General features: G+C 39.8%; 2 protein-coding genes across 2 annotated transcripts in view; one reads left to right on the top strand and one right to left on the bottom strand.

Moving 5' to 3' along the window:
- LOC124159541 overlaps nt 1-23,326 on the bottom strand; it is a 64,356-nt gene that overhangs the window by 25,350 nt on the left and 15,680 nt on the right. The gene's annotated exons all lie outside the window — the stretch shown is intronic.
- LOC124159542 lies at nt 9,106-10,629 on the top strand. The gene is made up of 2 exons (XM_046535423.1): nt 9,106-9,329; nt 9,875-10,629. Exons 1-2 carry the CDS (start codon nt 9,169-9,171, stop codon nt 10,515-10,517), a joined length of 804 nt encoding a protein of 267 aa, XP_046391379.1. The 5' UTR covers nt 9,106-9,168; the 3' UTR covers nt 10,518-10,629.

Genomic DNA, 23,326 nt, shown 5'->3' with positions numbered 1-23,326 from the left:
AGAAATTCTACGCCAACGAATGAACATATATATTCCGTACAAACTGAAGTTCGGTAGTAAAAAAACCTCGCTGTTACAACAATAATGTCGGGAGGGTCCTCAAGAAACAGAGAAAACTGTACAACTTACTCAAAAGGTCATTTTTATTTATTTTACCAGACTAGACAAGACTTATTCATTATATACATAAATTATCCATGGCGCTTCATTTCTTTCGGAGATCATCCAACTATCCCCATGTATGTGCAGTGGATAGTTCTAACATAAAAGCGACAGGTAAGGTGAAGGCAGAGTTCTGAAGAAGTTAGAATTAGTAAAGCGTACTGTGAGAATATTCTCGGACGAGAAAGTAAAAGATTGGTGCTATTTCGCACTCAAAAACTGCCACGGGCGTACAGAAAGTCTTGCACGGTTATTAAACGAATTGGGTTGGGAGCCACAAGAGACTCTGATACTTCGCGCTAGGCTTGCTTATATTGCTTTAGCAATGTAGAATGTATATATTTATGAGCGACGCGGGGAATATATTATAAGGGCCTCACTACATTTCCAGGTCCGATAAGATGAATAAAGAGATATCTTGCCGAACGGATAGGTATGGGAATTCTTTTTCCACTCGCACCATGAAGAACCTTAATAAATAATAGGCGTAATTTCGTAAGAGCATTTTTTTTGTGTGTAAACGGCAGGTATCCTAACACCCCCGCCAACACCTATTGAGGCGGCTTCCAGGGTAGTATGTAGATGATGATGAATGAAAATGATGATGAAATACTATTAATAATTTTACACTTAGGAACGCAATTGACATCACCCATATCTTCAAACTTATTAATACCGCTCACCCCGGAATTTGCTGTGATACATTTAGGTGGGATGAATGAGCAGACTATGATGTGTTGCCAAGACTAAAATGAGAAGAAACCAATTTACTTCCACATGGTCCTTATACTAATAGTGGACCCACACTCATTAAAAGGAAAGCATCGGAACTTTTAATCACGTTGTTTCCCACATTTTGGTGTGGAAGAAATAGAAATTTAAAAACTATACTTAACGATCGACTTACAATTATTTTTATTTCTATAGGGTCGTCAAAATGATTGCAAATACGAGTGTATCTGATATTTTTGAGAATTTTAATGACTATGTTTAGGAATTACAGTCTAAGGAGATTTGGTAGTAATTAGCCGAAGAGACATGAAGATACAACTATTCTCACCTCCCATAATTATTTCTTTACCGTGAACGAATCTGTTTAGAAATGTGTTAGCTTAGATAAAGTCATCATTTTACAACTTTAGTGGTTTAAAAAAAATCAGTGCAACTTTTTCTTGAGTGATCTGCGTCGATTATGTTGATGTTCAGGACATCTCCTATAAAAAGTAGAAAAAAAAATATTATGAATTCGGATTCGAACCCTTCCAGAACTTTACCGCAATTACCGCGCACAGTATAGACCTTTTCGGCCTCGGAGCGACGTATTAGTAAGAGATAAAAGGTGAGTCCAAATATGAATCTAGAGATAGGAAAACCTTGCCACGGATCCCGAAAGAAAACACTCAGACCGCGCAACGTGAGTTACCCAAATGCATTCCATCCACTAATCTTAATTCTGATTGGGCTCATTTCCCTGTAGTTTGACTCCGGCTTCGGTAGCTAGGTCGCGTCCACCTCCATCCTCGTCAGCTCTTGATGGCATGCGAGTGAGGGATGCAGGTCGCTTTATGTGCCAACCTCAGAGGTTTTCACCACCCGGCCCCATCAGTTAACTGGGACTCCTGGGTGTCTACATACTTTTGAAAACGATAGTACCTTGTTTTTTCAAAACTTTCCCCCTTGGTTTTGGACCCTCCCCCCCTAACGAAGACAATTATTTATGGGCCGTGTGATTTCGGACAAAAAAATCAACAGAGGCACGGGCTGATGGACGGCCGAGGGTGGTTTTCTGATATCTGCGACGTAGTTACTTTTGACGTGGTTACTATCCTACGCGACGCTAAGATTCCCCGATGATTGTTCGATCTCTTGGGAAGAGTCACACTATGTGCCAATCGTATTTTCCCTTTTTTTATTTTCCACGGCCGAAATTCTGCTACGTAACTTCGGATCCAGATCCGATGTCTTCCGCGGCTTTGGATCCGATGTATCCGACGAAGGGCAATATCTGCGGATATTTGGATCCGAGGTATCCGATCCGACCATCCCTAATAATAATCCTTATTTTAAGCCAAGCGCTACCTGCTAGCAAGGTACCTACTGTGCTACCTGGTAGCAGCCTGCATCGTATCAGCGCTCAAAGCCTCGCACCAAGGTAACTTCTTACGGCGACAGCTGGAACCAGAAATACGTCAAAAGGGCTTTTCTCAGCATCCCTACGTAGCCGTCGCGTTTTCGCGCGCTTGAAAATTTTCACTTTTCATTTAATCACGAAAAAGAGATATCGTCATTCAAAAATCTAAAAGCCTGAAATGCGTACACCAGGAGCAATAATCTTTCGATTTAGGCAATAATAAAATAATAGAAAACCACCCTATTGTTTGCTTGAGTACTCCTTTGATTTTATCAACCATAAACAGCGATGACTTCTGCATGATTCGGTAAATTTTGGCAATAAATATACCGAAATAAGTGCGTTAGACTCGGTCATGATTCCAGAAAAACTGTAGTCACAAACAAGTATGAAGAACGCAGTCATAACTGACTTATCACCACGATCACTCTCGCACGACTGCCTCACAGTAGTCCATTCACGTGACTGATGGCCCATCATGCAACGCTCGTCATGCCGAAAGTTTCTAACTAGTCCAGATTTCAGAAAACTTTTGAAAAATAGGGTACTAAGTACTATAAACTAATTTTAGCACTTTTCATAGTCGAAAAAATTAATTTGTCAAAGAATTCTTTAGTAAATACATGATTTTTCAATATTTTGTTTTCTTTTATGAAGGAAAGTGATTGTTTTTTTATATTTCCAGAGCCCCCCAGACCTCCCCCCTCGCTACACCACTGTCAAGCAAAGATATTCGAGTTTCGATACAAACTTGACTTTTTTTAACTTGGATTTTGATCATTTCGTTCGATCTTATTGTTAGCTACGCTACCGCCGCGCTCTATGTGGATGCGAAGACCACGGGAAAGGAAAGAGATGACGGTCCAGTCATGTCTGGCGTGGAGTGCATGAAGTATGTAATATAAACATAGCAAAGTATCAAACACCTTTGAGTACGTCAGTCAAATCGTGTCGTTGTGTCTTGCTTTAGGCCAGCGTCGTGAAATGGGCTGAAATCGATAAAAGCTTGCCAAAAGCGTTTTTTTTTTACTAAGAAGTTGAGAGTTCGTGCAAATATTCTCAAATAAACAGTAAATAAATTACCCGATCTGATATTTCCTTTCCTGCGACATTAGCAATAAACTTTGGTGAAAAATTACCAACCTCGATTATTTCTGAAAATTGCCAACTTTTTCCTCTTGCGTTGGTGAAATGAATTGCTTAAATGATGTGAAAAAATCATGCATAATTCCCGGTTGACCCTAAGTGATTGCTGCGATGGATAATAATTTTAAAACACACAAAATTACATCAACACTTTTAAATAATATTATATTTTTATCATTTACAAGGACAAATAATAGACTAGTTAACACACATAGAATTGCAAATTTAAATTTATTCAATGCAAGCTAAGAAGCGGCTTCTACCTCATAAGTAGATTTCAACGTCACCTGGCTTTCTATTCTTCGTGTTTTTGAATCTTACTTAAGTCAAAGAGAGCTAGGATATCTCGATTCTGTTGTCTTGTCTGACATTCCACGTTTCTAAGCGGCTGTAACAATTTTACTCAGTTACTGCACTTAAAATTACTGAATTTTGTATTGGAAATTTGGTATTTTGTATCTAAAATTGCATGTAATGAATTTGAAAGAAAAGATGTTGAAATTCCAGGTCGGAGAAAAAAATAATCAATCATCCATGCATAATTACAGGGACTAAAACGTTCACACACATTTCCCGATTTTCCCGGTCGCTGGACACCTTGAGATTCACATGTATTCAACATTCACTCGGATTCGAGATTCACACGATCCATTGTGAACGCTTTGAAGAACCGAATTTTTTGACTCGAATCAAATCCCATCATCCGAATCCACAAAATTAACGGAAACTTTCTCCTCTCGTATTCGCAGTCGAAGGCCCCTTGCACTCACAACGATTTTGGACGTTCGGTGAAATATCGGCCGTCCGCATTCCAATCAATTGAACAAAGGGAGGGCATGAGAGCTTGCACACACACCGATCAATCGCCGGTTACCTGCCGGCCATTGCCACTGTGGATCACCGGCGCCGGCTCAAAAACATAGCAATTTATCGCTTGACCGGTAAAATCCGGCGTGTGCGCAAGCATCGCTTCGCCGGTAAAATATCGGCCGATATACAAGAATTGCCACGAGAAAAAATTCCCCTGGACCGGGAATCGAACCACGGACCTTTGGGCTTTCCGGACCAATGCGCAGACCACTACGATATCCAGGTTCTTTAATTCCCATGGCAATTATACCGAGGCTCATGGTACTAGGTGTTAGGCCCTCGCGGTCCATCAAGGATGGCACTTCCAAGGAGCCACAAGGACTTACAAGAAGCCACAAGGCCGGCCGGTACAAGAAGCCGGTTGTGGCTTCTTGGAAGTCCTTTCTCCCTCGCGTTGCCATCCTTGATGGACCGTGAGAGCTTAACAACTAGTACCATGAGCCTCGGTATAATTGCGATGGGAATTAAAGAACCTGGATAGCGTAGTGGTCTGCGGATAGGCCTGGAAAGCCAAAGGTCCGTGGTTCGATTCCCGGTCCAGGGGAATTTCTTCTCATGGCAATTCTTGTTTATTTCACCGCCGTTCACGCGGCAGGGTTAGAAATATTACATATATCGGCCGATATTTTACCGGCCGTCCAAAATCGGTGTGTTTGCAAGGGACCGAAGGGTTGAAGAGCGAGTGAGGGTGAATCCTTGAGCTCTCACGTGCTCTCCGACTATGCGCTCTTCAGAGCAGAACCTGAAGCGGATTTGAATCGCACTGCGTGACGTCACTTCCGAAATGAGACGATCGAAATTGATGGTAAGAACGGAAGAATGTTTCACGGTGGATTGGTACACGTTGCCTCAGTCAGTAGTGAAACCACGAAATGCTCCAAATGCCCCATATCCTCCCCTCCGCCCCCCAAGTGAGCTCAAGTTGTTCGGCGGGACTGGAGACAAGACGAGGGTGACTGATGCGTGAAATTTCGCTCTTTGCTAATCATTACTCTAAGTCAGCGGTTCCCAAACTTTTTCTTTCTGCGACCCATTTTAGCCCATACGTTTTAGCCGCGACCCCCTAAAAATCGTTTTCTAAGTTTAAGTACATAGTTCACTTTATTATTCGCACATCTCGCGACCCCTTTCCGAACGGCCCGCGACCCCCCTGGGGGTCGCGACCCCCTGTTTGGGAACCGCTGCTCTAAGTTCTTCACTAATATTTTTACATGCTACCTGTTTCGCGTGGTTGAGGAGAGGTTGCTGACTGACTTGGATGTGAAAAGATACAGCATCCGGCGTTATACGGAGGAAATCTTTGATATTCAGCTCATGAAAACCACTTGTCTGTTTCCACACACTTTTATTTACACCGACAACGGTTTCGGCAACTTAATAATGGCACAAGTAGCCGAAACCATGGTCGGTGTAAATAAAAGTGTGTGGAAACAGACAAGTGGTTTTAATAAGCTGACTTGGATGTTGTTTCTAGGGAGTAATTACTAGTTGCCACGCGCGGCTAATGTTGTGGTCGGTGTCCCTGCTGAATTGGCTCTTCTCTTAAATAAAAACGAACAAACTTTGTATCAATCCACAAATTTATTTTCGTGGTACGATTAGTTTCGACGCAGCGGCGTCATCCTAAGGTACAAAGGTTACAAGCAATAAAATATCTTTATATATTATGTGGTATCTGTGGGGGAGGAAAAGGTAGGTGGAAGGGGGGGGGGAGTTTTGAGTTCCTTCCTTAAAAATTTCCTTAAAAATATTTACATTACGACCGTTACCACAATCGGTAATAAAATATTTAGTTTTTCCACTCACGATAATGGAAAAATAAATATTTTGTCCCACATGCATCAAGAAAAGTCTCCGTGCAACAGATAAAATATAAAAAGGTTCATACAAACCTTCAAACTGTACCATATTACGGCAATCAAAGATTTTAGGTTTATAAAATTATCATTAAAAATAAGAAATTAAATACTATTCCGTCATTCCCTCACATGGAGAAAAAGTTTTATGCAATGAATTTTTTTTAAATACGAGTAATATTTTATTACACTCTCTAACATGTTATGCAGTAAAATATAGGGTTTATTTTATTTTAGTTCTCAATTTTAGAAAATCAAAAGTTTGGGGTATGCATCTCGAGATGAATAATGAAACGTGAGGGCAATGTGAAAGGGTCTCAGCGTGTACGCGTGAAAATGAAGGCAAAGGACAGTGAAATGTGAAATATACGTGTCATTTAGTTTTTTTAAACATCTGTTTAAATATCTCCGAAGAAGCAGGAATAGGGGAAGGAGTGAGACAAGGCTGCGCCCTGTCTCCCATAATTTTCTCTGTTTCTATCGAGTCGGAAACCGACGTTCTCAGAAGATGGTCAAAATAAAAACCAAAAAGTTGGTGGGAGAAATGATTGCTTACTGCTACGCCACCAAAATTCGACCATCTTACGAGAAAACCACAAGAAATTATTTTTCTATTGTGATAAGATGAACTGAACGAGTCCTCGAATTTTGAGTCTGAATTTGCACACAGAACAACGACAGACGTCGGGAGGTTGGAGATTTCCTTGTGCATATGTATAATCGATTAAGCAACTGGCGAATTCGGGTCTCAAAAACATGCCCTCAATCTTAGCTGACCTTATTCGCGAGTGATGAAGCAAGGAGGAGAAAAAAATGGTTTCAGACGTCTTATCTCTAGTCGGAGGAAGAAGTTGAAATGTTTTAGCCACTAGCAGTGACGACAAAGGGTTCCTTTGTCAGCACTTTCATTCGATATATTTAATCGTGCGGCCTCGAGACAGTGCGCGAAGACGCGAAAAATATCAAATTTAGATAGATTAGATCGATTAAATTTTGGAAAGATAGTGATTGTATATAAAAAGGAGAAAATTACTCACTGCTTAGATACCTGCAAAGCTAGCAAGCGCGCGAAAGAAGTATTTTTACACCTCATCCACGAAGATGCAGACGATGAAGCTGATTCTCCTGACGGTGATCGTCATACTGGTCAGTATATCCCAATCGCCTCCGCCGTTCGAATTCAGAATCTGAAAGCCCTTCAAATGAGCAATATTATTTACTGTGGTAATTATTTTTCTTATAAAAACATTCTGTAACTTTGATTACCTTCCTGTCGATAAAACGCAATTCCTTATGCACTACCTCCGAAAAAAGCGTCCCAAAGCGTCCCCGTTTCGGACGGGGATTCAACTTTAGCAAGTTAATGCGCATCTTGATTCGTAATTACAAAACCTGCCGTAAACTAATTGATCAGAGCGCATACACAAATGCATGAACGCAAAGGAGAAAAATATCCCCCGCGCCAATTATAAATTAAACGTAAGCCCGATTGAGAAAAAAATTAGTCTTTAAAATGTACAATCCTGAACTACGAGTTAAACAGGCTTTGTAGCTTTCCATCTTTGAAGCAAAATAATTCTGTTAAGAAATTTTGAGGCTGAATTGTTTTGGGGCCGCAGTGTAGACATTCGATGGACGTTTCTCACAATTGCCTAAAATATGGTTGGGATAGGCTTACTGTGAACTGTTCCGGGTACTCACGGACGGAATGGAGGGTACCTACAAAAAATGTTAGGTTACCCTAACAGCTTAATGGGTGGGTTTATAGGCTTGAGGGATTTCATAATCTCATCCATTACTCGATGATTCAACCTAAAGGCAAGTTTGGATAATGAGCAAGTTGGTAAATTTGGATTTGCTAATATAAGATTCGCAGAACTTCAACCTCGTACGTTGCCAAGCCTCCCTAATTAAGTATCTACGGATTGTATTGTGGCAAGACTTTTCGAGGTTTCCTCCCCGGTGGACCCGAGTGCAAATCCCGAACGTGGGAGCAAGGGGACTGCATAGAATCAATAGAAGAGACCCAACCAACCAATAGAATAATGATTTCTGATGCCGCTTGGATCGCATTTTAATAATTTTTTTTATTTCCGCGGCGAGGTGATGAGTACAATGCGATCCACTTTTATACCAATACTTTACAGTATAGTGTTTGTCACTGCGAGGAATGGCATTGAAAAATAATGAATTTTGATAAATAACATCATCGTGTGCATAAATTTCGGTTTATGCCCAAAATTATACCTCATTTTCTCAATAAAAAACTCGGATCATTTTGTCCGTCAGCGACGCGAGTGGCGACTTTTGTAAACACATTTCAAAGTGCGCTAGGTGACAAAAACAAAAACATTTGGTAGCCGACTCTAGGATCATCTTCTGTAATATTCGTTCGCGGGGGGTTCAAAACCTTTATTCAACGCTATATTTTGGCTGCGTGCCGTTTGTCCCTACATTCCAAGAAACATAACATGTAGTTAGATGATAGATAGAGATACGTCAAACCATTTTTCCATCTTCGGGTTGCTCGCTTGCCATGATGGTGTAAATTAATTTGGGAATTCTCAGTGTCTCCTCGATTATCTTTATAAGCATGCATACCTTCTTCTCAACCGGTCTTTACTGGAGACGGATTACTCAATTAACACTTAGGCTATCATTAGGATAATCCCAGATACATTGAGTAGACAGTTCATCACTCGATGATTCTCAAATTCTTTAATTTTTTTTACTCCAGTATTTTCTCCGGCATTTTTTTAAAACTTATAAAAACTTATAAAAACATATCTCGAATATGGCTTAGAATAAGTAGTACCAAAATAACAAAAACAAGCATTGTCGAGAAATTCTTATTGTCATCCCTACTCTCCAAATACCAAATATTCTTGTTGCTTCAAATACTTACGGAAGCACTTTTTGTATCCATTTTTGCAGGCCTGTCTCCGAGACTTTGGGTTATACGTACACGCTCCTGAGCCTCCAGCGGGATACAAAAGGGAATGCATGAAGAAGGGACTCATGTGCGAGACTTGTACAAATGCGGTGTACTGTAAACCAGATTCGAAAAACCCTGGTAAATTTAATGAAGAATCACCCACGACATGCACGGGTGACTTCTCGTGCGACGAGCTATCCGGAGGATGCGTTGTCAATGGAGTTTGCAGGTATGTCCCAATTTAAATTCATGGATCGCAAACCCGAAATAATAATTTCGTCTGCAGTCTGCACAAGTTTCCCGTTTAGAACTGAGAGCAAATATATTTGCTGAGTAAATTTTCTCGCTTTCATTAAGTTGAAGGCAGCCTGAATTGATTTACTAAAGCAAATATAGTTTTTAGCGGTGATTCATAATAATGAATTCAGGCATCCAAATTGCTAAATGAGATTTTATTTTCATTATTTCTATGATTTTTCTTGTGGATTTTCGCATAATAGTTGGCAAAACAAGAAAAGGATGTCAATTGCTATCTAAATCCGTCGTGGTCAAGATATGTAAACAAGACAAAGATGACTAAGGTTCCATAAATCTCTATCTATAAATCATAAGTTACTAATATGATCATCAAATGGAGAAAAAAGTTGACGAAAGCGGAAATATATGTTTATTCAAAAATTATTCAAACATAATAGAAGATTTCAAAACTATCGGTAAATGTTCCGTAACTGAATAAGGAGTTTAAATTAATGCTCACAATTCTGCAATTCACAGGTACAATGACAAATTCCATTGCCCGCGAACCGACAGCACAGACACAATCACATATCCAGATCCGTACGACTGCAAGAAGTACTACACGTGCGAGGGAAAAACGGCTACATCAGTATCCTGCAAAGATAAAACTGCGTTCGACCCTAAGCAGAGAAAGTGCGTTGACGACAGTGGGGATCTGTGCAAAGACTATCCGGTGCCGCTGTGCAAAGAGAAAGGTCAGAGCGGAGTGATCGCGGGCACCAATTATTCATACGAGTGTATCCAGGGTTTCGCTGGCGATGGTACCGAATTTCTCTACCCGATGTTTAACCCGGAAGATTCCGCTACAACAACCCCGACAACAACTGCATCATCAGCCACGGCAACAACTGCATCAACTGCAAATGATACAACAACTGCAGCAACTGCAAGTACACCGAGTTCTGCGAACCCAAGTGAAACTACTACAATAGGAACGACCTCGACTCAGCCGGGGTACAAGTGTCCTGGAGTGGGAAATTATGCGGATCCGTCGAATTGCAAGTGCTTCCACATGTGCTACATGTACGCCGGGAAAATACAAGAGAAATACACTTGTTGCCGTGACGGTTCCTACTTCAGTCCGGACGCTCAGCGGTGCATCGCAGGAAACGATTGTTGAGCCAGTGACGGACGTGGTGCATGATGCATCGGAATTCTCACTTACGATTCACGACAAAGTGTCAACTGACTGGTGATTAAGTCGCATTCCATTGTAGATAAAACATGTACATTGAAAATCATGTGTCAGGTAAAAAGAAAACATGTACAGTGAAAATCATCGAGTCTTCCTTTTATTTGGGCAGACCCGGTCAATATTTAAATAGAAGAAGGAGTGCAATGAAATACAATACTTCATTCACTCCTTCTTCTATTTAAATATCTACTGGGTCTGCCAAGATTTAAGGAATACACGATGATTTTCATTGTACATGATTTTTACTGAAATATATAAAAACTTAAAATATGCATTGTGTTTAAATTCTTTGCATAACATGTAAAACTAATGGATTGAACGCAAATGCACAGCGTTGGACGCAACTGCGGTGTTGGGCTGGAATGCAGGCAGAAAAGAGGAGGGAAATGTTTAGCTTCTCCAGGAATGGAACCAAGGACCTTCCGCTTTCGGTGACAGAGCTCAGACAAATGAGCTTCAATTTTAATTCATAATAATAAATAATTGGTAAGGGGGAAAAGTTCATTTATTCATTATATTTATCTGCAAACTGATTCACCATCCAAATTCATTAACAGGAATATTAGAATAGAGGATTTTCCAGTGGAGTACTAGATGTATTGTCTTTTATCATTCGAAGTGCTTTGAATTTGGTTTCCCAAAGTCGCCACTCGCGTCGCTCACTAAAGAGCGATCACAATTTGGCGGGGAAATAAGCTATAGTCCGCATTCCTTCGGATTCATAATTTATCAATGCTATTCCTCCCGAGCACAAATGCTCTATGAGATGAGGATATCTCCGCAGTCATTGCCACGAAGTGGACATTTCTAAGAACATATTGGAATGAGAGCGAAAAGTCTGTGTAAATAAACACTTCAAGGTGGTGGTGGTGTATTTAGATGATCAGGTCCGATGCTTGTAGATATAATTTGGAAAGTCTTGACTAATAACAGCAGGGCAGGGTGTCTGAATGATGTGAACATATTTTTGGCCAAGCGAACCATAAATGGGGTTAAATAAGGTCAGTGGTACCTGAACGTCAAAAATCGACACATCAAAAGAAAAGTTAAAATACTTGAGACGAGCTTCGTCTTTATTCCGACGTATACCTGCGAAAAGTCATATCCAGGGTAACTAAGTTTTATTTTAAGATTAAAAAAACACTTTCCAAACCGCTCATGTTTATTTCATTAAACGTCTCTATTTGGGGTGCGGTGGGATTTGAAATTATAAATTTCAAGCCACTATTTCTCAGAGGCGTTAATGGTCTTACAAGGTTTTCAAGTTGGTAATTTTAGGAGGTGACCAACAGATATGTCCATTCGAAGCACCATGATGGAAGGATGGAAGTATGCAGAAAAATCGGAGTCGCCATCAGACAACCCTTAACCAATAAGGTCGAAATCTGATGTCGCTATTTCAAAGGCCATTAATCGCCTGACAGCGTCTAACTTGACGACTTCGGAAAACTAAATGATTGATGATTCTTATTCCGATGTAAAAACTTATTCCCGCTTCAGTTGTAGTACTCTTACCATACGATACGCAACCCGGCGTGATTTCGACCCCAAGGAGCCCTGGCATCGCATCGAAGTATTCCCCGCATATATTGTACTCAAAGTAGAAGTGGTCTGACCGCTTTCCTTATGCTTTCCAATTCCAATCAATTGCTTTCCAATTGCTTATCGATTACAGTTGATAGAGGTAAATTTCAGTGCCGAGGACTGAGTAGCGATTAGTTTATACTTGCGATTCCTCGCTAAATCTACTGGCAATGACACTGGATTATACTCGGGTTTTTAAAGCTGTTTTCACAAAAACTGGCGATTCTTTGTTCTCACAAGTATTGATAAACAAGTAGGATACTGTCAGTAATCCTAGGTATCTTATACTCGACACATTTTTTTTAAGTGTCCACTTATATCTAAATATATGATATACTGATTCTTTTTCAGAGGTCACAGATACTGTGACATATTTTTACTTCAAACGTTACTTAATTTCCCCTAAAGATCTGCGACTCCTTCTGCACTAACCATTCACGTCCTTCATCATTAATCCAAGGTAAAAGTTCATTTATCAATTCAGAGCTGCTCATTGAGAAGATGCGTCATTTGGAGGAGGTAAACGACTACATACCCCAATTGTGCCATGAGAGATGGGAAGGGGAGAGAATTATGAAAATGAAAAAGCCGGAGCAATTCCCATTTTCCACATTTCACAATTTCGGGAGAGAATTAGTCTAATCTAAACGAAAGGCGCCAAGGAAACCGCGAATTAACGTCCCATCCGACGGACGGAGGACGGTACATGAGTTGCCTTCCACAAAATTCTTCAAGTATGGATTGAGCCTTCCGCCACAAAACATATCTGCCGCGGAGGAGCTTTGAACCAGGGCCTCCAAAATGGAAGGCCAACACTCCAGTGGTCCAACCAACTACTCTTCCACTTCTTCCAACCAACGTTACATGATAACAGTGGAAAAGCATGAAAAAATACAATCCAGAGGGAATCCAGTGTGAAAAATCGTTCAAAAAACGTTCAGGGAGCACATTTAAACTTTCAAATATGAGTCAGGAAGAAAGGTAAATGAACATTTATAGGCCACTCACACATAATACAATGAATATTCGTTTAAGAACTTCAAAAATATTTTAAATAGCTTTCAACATGATGATTCTCGCTTTAATTGGATGAATAATGTAGGAAATAGTAAGTTCAGATTTGATATTACTCGTAAAAAATAAAGTTTCCAGAAAATACATAGCTACAGTGGTGAATTTCATCCTTTCTTGGAAGTAAAATTCCAAAGAGATAAATAAAAAATATTTTTGTCAGGCGAAACTTGGTGCAGTTAGCTTAACATTATAATTAAACATTGAAAATGCATTTAAATTGCACATAAAAAAATGTTTGCGACCATTTTCGAGTGATGAGGTCATCTGGAAGCAAAAATCAAGGAGAATTCTCACGAATATTTAGCCAGGATGTTACCATAATCATAGAAGTTTGTTTGTGGCAATAACCTGACATTCTTAATGGGGTCCAGCCGTAGCCACCGAGGGCTACGGTCCAGCCCAGTGCAACTCCCGAACCCTGGTATATAATGCCAGGCGATGTCGTCCATAATGTCGCCCGGCGATGGTTTCAAACATAGATGGCAGCACCAAAGCTCGCCCGTGTGCTCCTATTCATTTACCTTGTTAGAACTTTGCGGAAAAGGCTCTCAATATGAATTTATGTCTTTTAAATACTGAATTAAGCACTGAAACTTATTTTCACAATTAAAAATCTTTGTTCTGTGAAATAAATGCGTGGAGATCTATGAAATAAGCCCCCGAACAGGACATTGTCTACCTCATTGCATTTCATCCGCAGGCTTCAAACAGATCAATCAACGGCGTCAATCAAGCACAAACTCTACAGAATGGGATTATAGCTAATACTTATCGCAAAAGCTTATCAGTGGAATTCAACTTCCTGAGCTATAAGCGTGTAATTCCGATTCAAAGAGATTATATCATGCTATGAAACAGTCCCAGACTAGAGGTGGTAGTATTTTATCAACGTATGTTATAAAAGAGGTTCTAAACAACAAATTTAAATCCTTTAAATATCGAATCAAGTCCTGAATAGCATTTTTAACACACTTTATTTCTTTCCTGCGATAGAAATGTGGAAAAACCTAAGTGTGGGCCCCCGAAATTTGCATTTAGTGTCTCATTAAATATCATCTGCTAGGATTTCATTAGGGCAGTCAACAATGTAAAATATTAAACTGTACACACTGCGTGGATACACAGTTAATACTTATCTCAACAATTTATAAGTGAAATTTAGCTTCTAAGTGGTGTACAGGTAACTCCGTTTCATTGCGTATGTGATGCTACGAAAGTGAATGCTAGACTGGAAATAATTGCACGTCATAGTTGTTTTACTAATCGAGGCGGAAGGAACAGGATAAAATGATAAGACCCTATCTAATAGACTAGCTTAAGGTGCCCTATTTCAACAGGAATAGCGGCTTCCAATAAACATTTCCACTGTGTTGTGGTCGAAAAGTTTGAGGCTGAAAATCTTAAGGGATAGATATGGAAATGTCAACGAAGTCAATTCTACTGCAAGGAATTCGTCCTTTCCCTCGAAAGAATAAAAAAACTTCATCGAGAAAAATTTCCTTATACATCGCACTTGGTATCTCAAGAAAATTGATCGTTCTCAAGTAGCTTCTATATTCGAAAGTTTGCTGAAAAAAGGTCACTCCCGTACAATCACCATAAAACTCCGTAGATGTTTCGGGCGAGCTACAGTGCTGCCATCTATGAGAATAATTTCTCGTCGGCGACAATAGCGATGACAGATGAAGCTTTATGTGCCCAGTCCTGATTATTCTAAGTCCGTGATGGGGTCCCATCAGCTCTACGAAGGACCCAAGGTTACCTTAGCGAGGCCCTTACATTCTTGCAAAGTAACGCTGCACAGTGGTCCCAAATAGAAAAATAACTGGCCAAAAGTCGTTTTTTCGAATTTTTTCAAGGCATTTTTGGACCTTATATTCGGATTCTACAGAATATGGTCTACAAAATACACTGTTAAGTTAGTATTTTTGTTCATCAGAGCGGCTGCAGTGATCCGTCAAACATGGAGCATTCACCGTAAAAATCACAGTTGCGTGAAATCGGTCGATTTTGAAGAAGTTCAGCGTCATGCAGGACAACCTTTACGCGATATTTTTAGCCAAAAATATTTTTAACTACATATATTAACATTTTTACACAGTGGGACATAAATTTTATTCTGATTTTACTATGTTTACTATTTTATATATATTTTTTAACTTTCAGTGTTTTTTACTCGAATTTTCAAATAAAATGTACAACATCGTTTAGAGCACCACGTTCCTACGCGGTGTCTTTTGCACCAATACAAAGGGAAAAGTATATTCTACGCAGTAAAAAAGAAAATTTTTGCTACTAGTTGCTACTCCGACCTCAGCATTGATTTAAGTACAATGATGCAATGCGCTGACGCGGGCGGCGGCCTGGCTGGTGCGTGGTAGGGCTCGAGGAGATCCAGTATTTATGGGTGTTATTCAACATTGTTGGATATTTTATTTCTACAACAAATATTTATCCTATAACTAAACATCTCTTGCCATACGCAGAACATTTTATCATTAATAGTTTCCAGTTGACCTTACCTTTTATTTACGCGTGCCCATGCTGTCTACGAGCATAAAATTTGCCTAAGGACTCGAGGGGTAGGATATATTTATGGAAAGAAAGTTCGCATCTGTGCTTATAGTAATCCTCAAAAACTTGAATGCATTCAGAACAAAAAAGTATCCCTCAAATGCCACTCCACCCTTTCCTTCCGTTAGACGGATTAGTTTTCGCCTTCACGTGGAAAATTGTCTCTCTGTCGCCTCCTTAGCGGCCTACTCAACCGCATGCAGGGCAAACGACTGCCAAAAGGCCTAGGCTATTTATTGAGCCCATCGGGAAAACACAACCATAGCTCTCTGTACACTAGTAATGAATTGCACTTTGGCCACCGGGGTTGAACGGAGTAAGCCTTTTCACCCTTCAAATGTGAATTTTCCTAGAAAATGACGATAATAGCATCGCGAACCTCACACTGTGGAAAACCCAAATTACTTCTAGACATCGCTTGCCCGAAATTTTCTCGCCAAAACTCAGTTTTACTCAGATTTTTCCAAACGAAAGACATGAAAGTGAGTTTCATCAAGCGTGAAGATCGAGTCTTGAAAAAGTCGAGTATCCTCGAACTTTTGTAAAGAAGACTTGTAGGATTGAAGAAGAGTGCCCATAGTATTTTAGTTCGATAACCCCTGCCAAACAATTTTGTTATTACTTTTGGTGCCATAAGGGTATATGATTTAGATGTCGTTGTTAGTGCCTTCGGCTAAGATCTCAGTGGATATGAAAATTTTCACGCGTCTTGAGATGCATGAAAAATTTCTTGAAAGTGGAAAAGGGTCCGTATCGTTTAAAAATCAATACTTATTGGATTGCTGGAGCAACAAGTTAGAGTTAGATGAGGACGTTAATTCAAAAGTTATCCTAAAAACATTTGCGGAGAAGTGTTTTTTTTTCTCAAATTATCTTCGCCGGTGGAAGGAAAGCAAAAGAAATGACAGGTTTTTAGAAGAAAATTCGCTGATTTCATAAATTAGAAGTTGAAATTTCCTCCGATTTTATTTAAACGTCAACCCATTACACTCAGTAAGTATTTAATGGGGAATTTGTGATGAATTTAGAGTGATATTCATTCTACTTAATTCAATATGTTATTAAAAATTGCTACTTTTGAAGGTTTATTGAAATTGGTCGAACAAAAAAAAAAACAATTTGAGAAGTCCAGTGAAAGGGCCAAGAAAAGGAAAACGGAGGATCTTAGAGCCAGCACATCGCCAGCAGAGCATCCATGAGTTATCGAAGCGAAGGTGATGAGTTCGTGGCGAAAATAATAAGAGAGGTGACAACAACCTCTCTCCCAAGAGCGCGGCGAGTGTTATCGAAATGGACTTTGAGTCTCCAATTGTATTTCGGCAACCATAAGATTCCTTCATTCCACCATTTAGTTCTTAATACCTTTCCCTTGGGCTACAACCTTATCGCGGTGGAAAGGCTTGCGCGTTCCTATGACCCCTAGAGCTGCACTGGCGGGATTAATTCTAAATTATTCCCGATAGGGCCACCCATGCCAGATAGGTCGAAGGGTAGGAGCCAGACGAAAGATAGTCCACGTGATGGTGTCACGCGAAAAAAAACACTGTTGGAATGGAAGTGGGAAACCTTGCCAACTATGTCTTCCGTGAAAACATGGAGTTTGAGCGAATGAGCCTCGGATGGAATCGCGGGACGCAGACGGACTCCATATTGAAATGACATAAAACAAAATGGCATGGATTTCAGCATGTCCATGAACAATAAATTAAAAAGAAAGCTTACCAATGATTAACGAGATAGTTTTATCTGCTCGAAACCGTTTTGAAATTCATGAGGCATCAACGTTGTTCGGAAAAACTCCGAGAGATAGCGGTAGCTTACATATGCCTATATAACGCGTGTTTCTTCAGAGCTATATCGCCTGAAGCGCCTGAAGTGCAAAGAAATACGTGTAAATATCTCATGCTAGCCAGGTCGAATGGCAAACTGCACTGTCAATCACAATGACGAGTTACATTGGTCACTAAAGAGTTCATATTCAGCCGCCGCGAGCTATCGCTTTGTCCCTAACATCCAGCGAGGAAAGTGGGAAAACTCTCCATGTAGAAAATTCGAGGAATCAAGCGAGATGGAGTGGAATTGATTCATAATGAAACACTGACGTGCAATTTTCCACAAAAATAAAATTTAATTCCCATTATTGAAATCTCCATGTAGAAATATTGCACGTTGAATGCATAGCATACTTTTTCTGCCACAACTCAACAGTGCCTGAAAAGGTGGAGTGGAGAGAAACATATGAAACAACTGCCGCATAGCATACTTATTCACGTACTTAAATAACTTAGTATTTAAATCAAATTATAAATGCCCTAATGTACCTTACGGCTATTCTAGACGATGCAACAGCGTTGACTATTTACTTTTCTTAGAATATTATCCATTTTGAAGTTCATATAATAATAAACTAAACTGTAATTTAAGTATGGTATTTCTTTCAATGGTCATACTAATATTGCACACCTTTGATCAAATCTGTCGGGTTACTGGAGAAAAAGTTATTACGCTTAACTAAATCCAGAATTAAGATATAAAAAACAGATTGGAAGGATAATTTTCAAAACCATCGCCTCACCTCGCCGGAATTTCTGTTTTTGTTTTACAACACTAGTCCCAGCTGTTTTGGCTCTCTCCACTGGGTTTTTAATATTTTCGTATCAGGTATATTTTATCATGTTTATTTATGGCTTTGCAGGTGGAAAACTATTCAGGGTTCCCACTCGAACTAAATTAAAAAATTCACGGTTTTTTCCAGGTTTTCACGGTCTAAATGTCTTCAGATTTACGGTTTGTAGATGAGGCATTTTAGGCAGAAATATTGATCACGTAACAATCATCGGCCACACGTTAACTACAAAGTTAACAGACGCAAAAGATGCCTTGAATGCAAACGAAGTGCGAATGAAAGTGCTATCTCTCCTGACGTCACATATAGTTTGCAAAATTCAGCTTCGGCTAAAGGTTGCGAGTGGGAAAATGGAGGGACCAGGGTGCATCCAGGGGGAAGTTAAGAAGTGTCTGAATTTTTGCAAGTGTTAATGAACACTTTGGTTACCAGTCTTCCGGCTTTAATACAGGCTTAAGGCCATTGTGTTATCATGGCACACGGAACCAGTGGCGCAGCGAGGGGCACAGAGAAATTTTTTAGTTTAATTCATAATACTTATTTGGATCAGTATTACTTATAGAAGAGCGTTAGGATTAATCAAATATCCCTCAGAAAGCCGTAAAACTCGCCATTTTGAACCATTATTCTTCAAAATTTTCTGGAAGAGGGCCCCCGCAACTCCTGCTTACCCTGGTGGGTACGCAATACCCCCACACCCGTAAGTATTAGTTGCGCCTAAAAGCCCCCTTCCAGACTTAATTCCTAGCTGCGCCCCTGCACCGAACAATAATTGAACTTCAAGAAACTATAAATCCGTGGCCATGTCTGCGCGTGACTGTCCTTGAAATGCGATCGAAATATCCATTTTTCTTTCAATCCGTCAATCGTAGTTGTACGATCGTAAAATCAAGATTGAGATACTTTTAAGGCTTTAGGACGAAATTCACGGCTTTTTCCAGGTTTTTTTCACGGCTTATTCACGGTTTTAAGGTTTTCAAGGCTTACTGGGATCCTTGCTATTTAGGGGGAAGGGATGTGGTTAGGGAGGAATGCGGAATTGCGCTTCTGCGCTTTTTCGTTTCGTCCGGTGAAAACCATCTCTATCTCTTCTTGCTGGGTATACCTGCCATTGTGCACGCAAATATTTTTAGCATTTACATGATTGCATTTACGCCAAAGTTAGCGAAGTTGCTTCTTACCTCGAACGTCATCAAAGAAAGGTACTTCAGTCTCCACAACCGAGTGATAAATGGTGATAAATAAGCCGATATAAATAAACAGGAATGCCTTTCTTAAAGAAAAAAAAACGGGGCAGTCGTGGGACTGGCCGACAGAAGTGAAAACTGAAATCATTATTATCCATTCATTTTTTATATAGACGTAATATTATTAAAGAACTAATTTTTCCAGTAATACTCATTTTTCAACAAAAATTTAAATTATTTTTTTCAGCAAACTGTTTATTATTAAATAAATATTAAAATACGATGTGTATGAATAGAAAGTAACATCATTTATATATTAAAATATAATATGCTTTTATTTCTTTACCGTACAAAATTTTTGCATCTATAAATTATGCTACAATGTAATTTGCTTTAAATTGCCTTTGCCGAAACTTTATAGTCTTATTGGATATATCTTTTTCTGTTTGAATATAGATCATGTGATGCTTTTCGACTTTAAAATTACGATTTTGGCTATTCTCCAATGCTTTCCTTCAACGAGATCTTTCTCATTTGCAGCATTCTAACTGCCTTAAATTGTACTGACCTGAATTTTTATAGTGTGTACACTCTTCTGCACGCTAATGCACGAGCTCTTTATATTTAATGAACTTATACAATATACACTATAGATTTTTATTTTCAATTTTAATATTTTTAAAACAAAAAGACTTTAACAGTCTATATATTAACAATATATTAACAAAGTTTATATATTAATCTCTATTAACAGTCTACAAAATAATACGCGCTGTATAGAAAAAGTACATATGTACAGTATAGAACTAGAAGCAGATAGATGCGAGTATTCAGTATGTAAAAGTATAGCGGTGACGCAACCTATACCATTGCATACACTATACACACACACATGTAGCGATCGCGGTGTCGGGTCGGTGACGCTCACGCGAATTCTATGCTTTTTCCCCATCCCGCAAGAGTGCTTAACGCCGCTAAAGAAGTTTTCACATCAAAAATTACGGCCGACCCCTTTCCTTTGCGATGGGTTTGACTTATCCATGGATTCGGCCAACCATCTCAGCTGATGCTGCACGCCGCTCATTCAATTTTAAAGCAACTCATGGTCGTAAGAATCTATCTCAGACCTCTGATTTCTACGATATTTGGCGTAAAAAGTGTGCTTACCTTTATGACGCCTATTACGTCGACTGAATTTAGAAAGAAAAAATCTCATCCGGATTATAGGCAAACATGCTGCGCACTTTCATGTAAAAGGAGAACGTGGACACAGAGCAGGGCAAAAGAATATATAGACAAATAAATAATCGATTACGGCGTGAAACCAAGAGGGCGAGGGAGGCTTGGTGGAAAAGACAGTGTGAGGAAATGGGAATGATTCGGAAGGAGGGAGAGGTAGGCGCGTTGTGCGCCAAAGTTAAGCCGCTATCGGGCGGCAAAAGAAGGAAAACAATGTCTAACATTAATATAAATGAAAGTGAAAAAACTTTGTGAATGTCCACAGTATTTAATCAAGTACGACGCGTTTCAGCGAATCATCGCTATCATCAGGTACAAAGGATGACTAGGGATTTGTACCTCATGATAGCGATGTTTCGCTGAAACGCGTCTTACTTGATTAAATACTGTGGACATTCACAAAGTTTTTTCACTTTCATTTATAACAGCAATATGTTCCACAACATCTCGCCAAACACCGTTGAATACATCTAACATTAAGACTAAAGATGGAAGGATGCTAACCGAGCGAGAAGGGGTACAGAGTAGATGGAAGGAATACGTGGAGGATCTGTATGACGAAAGAAACAGGCCGGAGAGATTGACTTCAGAGGAGGAAAGTGCAGTGGAGGAGGATAATCTTGGACCGGGGATATTAGATGCGGAAATCGAGAGAGCCCTTCGTGATGTGACGGCTAGGAAAGCGGTGGGCGTGGACAATATCCCATGTGAGCTTCTGATGGATCTAGGGAGGGATAGCGAGAAACGATTTAGATTATATGCAATATTACAGCCGCCATTTTGAGGCCAGTTCGTACACAAACTCGACCAGTCTACGACCACGCGAGCTTCCAGGACGTACGAATCGCCCTCCCCGACAACTCGAGCATACAAATTCAGCCGCAATACGGAAAAATAATACGTACGAAATTCCCATTCCGCATAGGAACCGAAGTTCGAGTATAAGGTCCCAAAGGGCAAGCGTCATTTTTACTTTTAAAAATAGTTTCCTAAACTGGTTCAAAAGCCAATTGTCTCAAGTAGTCATTTTAAGGCTGGATGGCGATATTTGGTGGAAATTTGTGACAGAAAACATAACAAAGGTACACTGTTCTATTTTCCACAAAAGTTTACTTGAATGACCCAGGTTTTGACATGTACCTATACTATGTATTGAAATTGAAAATGACATTGTGTACAATGTCGATACCTGGGTCAGTCAAGTAAACTTTTGTGGAAAATACAACAGTGTACCTTTTATTATGTTTCCTTTCTCAAGAAGTATTCAATCAAAAATTCAGAAAAAGATACACTTCATTTTCCTCACAAAATAAAGGCAGATGACTTCAATTTATTGAAGGCAAAGCCCTGTGAACTTGCAGTAAAACGAAGTGATTATGTCATAATTTAAACTGAATCATAAAAAAGAAAATAAGAAAAAGAGCAGTAGAGTGTACTATGACCGGCAATCGGGAGATCCGGGTTTGAATCCCGGCCGAGCAAAATGTTTTGTCATGGCGAATTTCATCCTTGGTGTTTATAACTTGGCAACAACTTTGGGCGCGTGGCCGAGTACAAAGTTACTTCTTTCTTCTAGTGCTTTGAAATACGTTCGTGGCGTAATGGCGACAGAATGATGTTTATCTCTTAGACAGTGGCTTAGTGAGCACGACCAGGGACGGTCTGGCCAGGGCCCGTATTCTGTATTTCGTCGGTACCGCACCGATCGGTTTCCCTTTCAAGCCCACCGACTGGACATGATTCCGTGCCGACGACGACACTTTCAGCGATTCTGTATGGTCATTGGTTTCAAACCAGTCGGTACGGTTCCCTCTCCTTCCCAAACAGGGAAAATCCGAATACATCCGAAGTTAGAAGCCGTCTAACGTGTCCCCAGCAATGAAAGAAGGGTAAAAACAAGTGAAGACTCATAGGCAAAGTTTGTTGTCGCCGTTTTAAATCTTTTTATTTGCGGAAATAACGACTTATTGTTAGATTAAGATAAAAGCCCGTTCAAATTAGCCTAAAAAATAGGGGTACCCTTGCATAAATTGCCAACAAGCTGAACATTTCCAGGAACGCTAGGAATACCACTCTAATTGAATCCTGAAAAGTCCCCATCGATCCCGCGCGTGCAAAAATTTTAATCAAGGTCAAAGGTCACAAAAATGAGTTTTTGCATTTTTTGGCCAAACGGTTAGTTTTATGATAAAAATTTTTCAGACCAAAATTGTAGATAAGAAAATTACCAACAAAATTGTCATTTCACTTTCTCTAAGATTTACCGTTTCTGAGAAAAAGTCATTCGAATGTAGGCTGCAGCTGTATTCTCCGCAATGCATGACTATATTGTTGCGCTCTCCGAGCATTATTGGACGCGTAACTCGCATATTGGTTACTAACTCTCACCTGCCAACAATCGGGACAGAGTGTTTAGTTTTAAATATTCCCTCTTAGTGAAAACATGTGGT

The sequence above is a fragment of the Ischnura elegans genome, chromosome 5, assembly GCF_921293095.1.
Source record: "Ischnura elegans chromosome 5, ioIscEleg1.1, whole genome shotgun sequence".
Taxonomy (NCBI): domain Eukaryota; kingdom Metazoa; phylum Arthropoda; class Insecta; order Odonata; family Coenagrionidae; genus Ischnura; species Ischnura elegans.
This window is presented reverse-complemented; position numbering and strand designations above follow the sequence as displayed.